The 2,320-nt window shown below is 53.5% G+C and overlaps 1 protein-coding gene across 1 annotated transcript; it reads right to left on the reverse strand.

Annotated features, from left to right (window-relative positions):
• Positions 1-269: 269 nt before the first annotated feature.
• Positions 270-2,283, reverse strand: RPL19 (ribosomal protein L19). Its single transcript, XM_010164741.1, has 5 exons — positions 2,223-2,283; positions 1,873-1,995; positions 1,521-1,641; positions 1,082-1,192; positions 270-464 (listed from the first exon to the last, which is right to left on the reverse strand). Exons 1-5 carry the CDS (start codon positions 2,281-2,283, stop codon positions 341-343), a joined length of 540 nt encoding a protein of 179 aa, XP_010163043.1. The 3' UTR covers positions 270-340.
• Positions 2,284-2,320: the final 37 nt, after the last annotated feature.

The raw sequence follows: 2,320 nt of genomic DNA on the forward strand, positions 1-2,320 counted from the left end.
GGTGGCCCCCAGACCCTTTTTGTCCCACAGGATGTCACAGCACTGCTCGGGGCGGGGGGAAGGCGGCTGCTGCTGCGTGTTGAGGAGCTGCCGGCCCTGGGGGTGTCTGCCCTGGGACAAGGGCTGGGGGTGTCTCACGGGTACCCCAGGAACTGCCCCACCAACCCCTCTGCTTCCCACCAGGACAGGGAGCAGCAGTTCCCCCCCCAGCCCTTCATTCCCTCCCAGTTCCTCAAACTCTGGAGAGAGAAGGAGAGCAGAGGCCACAGTGGGAGGAGTCCTGGGTGCGTTTATTGAATGCTCCTGGATGGAAAACACTCTGTACACAAGACAGTGATGTTTACTTCTTGGTCTCCTCCTCCTTGGAGAGGGTCTTGATGATCTCCTCCTTCTTGGCTTGCAGACGCTCCTCACGGCGCTTACGAGCCTCCTTGGTCTTGGATCTGCGAGCTTCAGCCTGGTCACTGCAAGAAGTGAAAGAAAAGAGTTTGTGAATGTGCAGGAATCGCCTCAAAACAGCCTCGAGGGAAAAACTTCAGCACCAGCTCTGGTCTCCTCGAGGGAAAAACTTCAGCACCAGCTCTGGTCTCCTCGAGGGAAAAACTTCAGCACCAGCTCTGGTCTCCTTGAGGGAAAAACTTCAGCACCAGCTCTGGTCTCCTCGTGGCTTCACAGGATCCTGCTCCCCCCAACCAGCCTCTGCTCCAGTGCTCACGTGTGATTCCTGCCACTGCTCAGCCCCAAGGGATTTAAAATCCTCCTCCCTTCCCCTGGTCAATCATTTACTGATCCAAGGGGCTGGCTCAGATCTACCAGCTCCCAGCTGTGTGAGCAGCAAACACGGGCTGTGCCTGCAGCAGAACACACACAAAGCTCTGCTGGGATCAGGGATTTCTCTGCTTCAAGCCAACCCCACTCAGTTTTGGTTTGATTCTTCACCTGGGCTCCAGACAGAGCCACCACTGACAGAAACCACCTGGAATTACCCAGCTAGAGAGTTATTTAAAAGGGAAAATTAAAAATTAGAATCAATTCCATAACCTACAGGACTGAAGTTTAACAGTGAGGCAGCAGCACTTACGCCAAGAGCTTCTTGCGAGCTTTATCTGCCTTGAGCTTGTGGATGTGCTCCATCAGGATCCGCTTGTTCTTGAAGACGTTCCCCTTGACCTTCAGGTACAGGCTGTGATACCTAACGGAGCAGAACGGATCATAAACGAGCCAGCCCAGGAGATGAAACCACCAGGCAGCTTCCAGCCACCCCACAGCCCCCCCAGCACGGAGCAGCGATGCGCTCAAGCGTGCTGTGAGGAGTGGGGATGTTCTGAAGCTGCTGCACCGGCTCTTCCCTCCTCCCAGCAGGCAGAGGGTCTGTCTGGAATTGCTCCAGAGCAGCTCTCTGGTGCCACACTTCCCAGAGAGGATTTATCTTCACCAATCTGCACACCAGGGAGGTGGCTGCAGAAGCTGCACACGGCAATAAAGGGGTTTCTAAGCTGGATGTGGCGTGGCAGGCTTACATATGACGGTCAATCTTCTTGGACTCCCTGTATCGACGGAGCAGGCGCCTCAGAATCCGCATCCTCCTCATCCAGGTCACCTTCTCGGGCATCCGAGCATTGGCTGTGCCCTTTCTCTTACCTGGAGAGGGAAAACAGGGTGAGAATGAGGTGAAGGTTCTGCATGTTGAAGAACAAGCTTTTGCTGGAGTGTTTAATCCTCTTTACTTCAAGAAGAAAACGACTGACACACAAACTGTGTGGTTTTAGGCTCTGTCACAAGACTCCTGGACATCATCACTCAATATGAGCTTGTAGGTGGATGATGTACCATGGAACAGAGACATTTCTGAGGCAGAAATGGTGTACTCACCGATGCCCATGTGCCTGCCCTTCCGGCGGGCCAAGGTGTTCTTCCTGCATCGGGCACGAGAGTGAACGGTGACGGGTTTGCGGATGATCAGACCATCCTTAATCAATTTCCTGATCTGCTGACCTGTGGGAAGAAACTCCATGTTTAACATCCTGTGTGCAATGGGAGGACACAGCAGGGAAGTACAGATTCACATCTGGCTTATGTGACAAGGATCCAACGCAAAGAACAAGCCAGGCTGTCCCCCAAAGTCCCCTCGTGCTGCTGTAGTTGCTCTTTTCTCCTCCTGTTTCTCCCTCACTTGTTTTCTTGGAGGACACCACGTACTAAACCCATCACCATGAACTCACCAGGCACCACGTTCTCATCAGTGTGAGGGGGGAACTTTGTAAATCCCACTGACAGACTCATTTCCACTTGGAAGGGCAAAGCAGTTGCTCAAGTGTCA

Source organism: Antrostomus carolinensis, unplaced genomic scaffold (genome assembly GCF_000700745.2).
Source record: "Antrostomus carolinensis isolate BGI_N321 unplaced genomic scaffold, ASM70074v2 scaffold44513, whole genome shotgun sequence".
NCBI classification, from domain to species: Eukaryota; Metazoa; Chordata; class Aves; order Caprimulgiformes; family Caprimulgidae; genus Antrostomus; species Antrostomus carolinensis.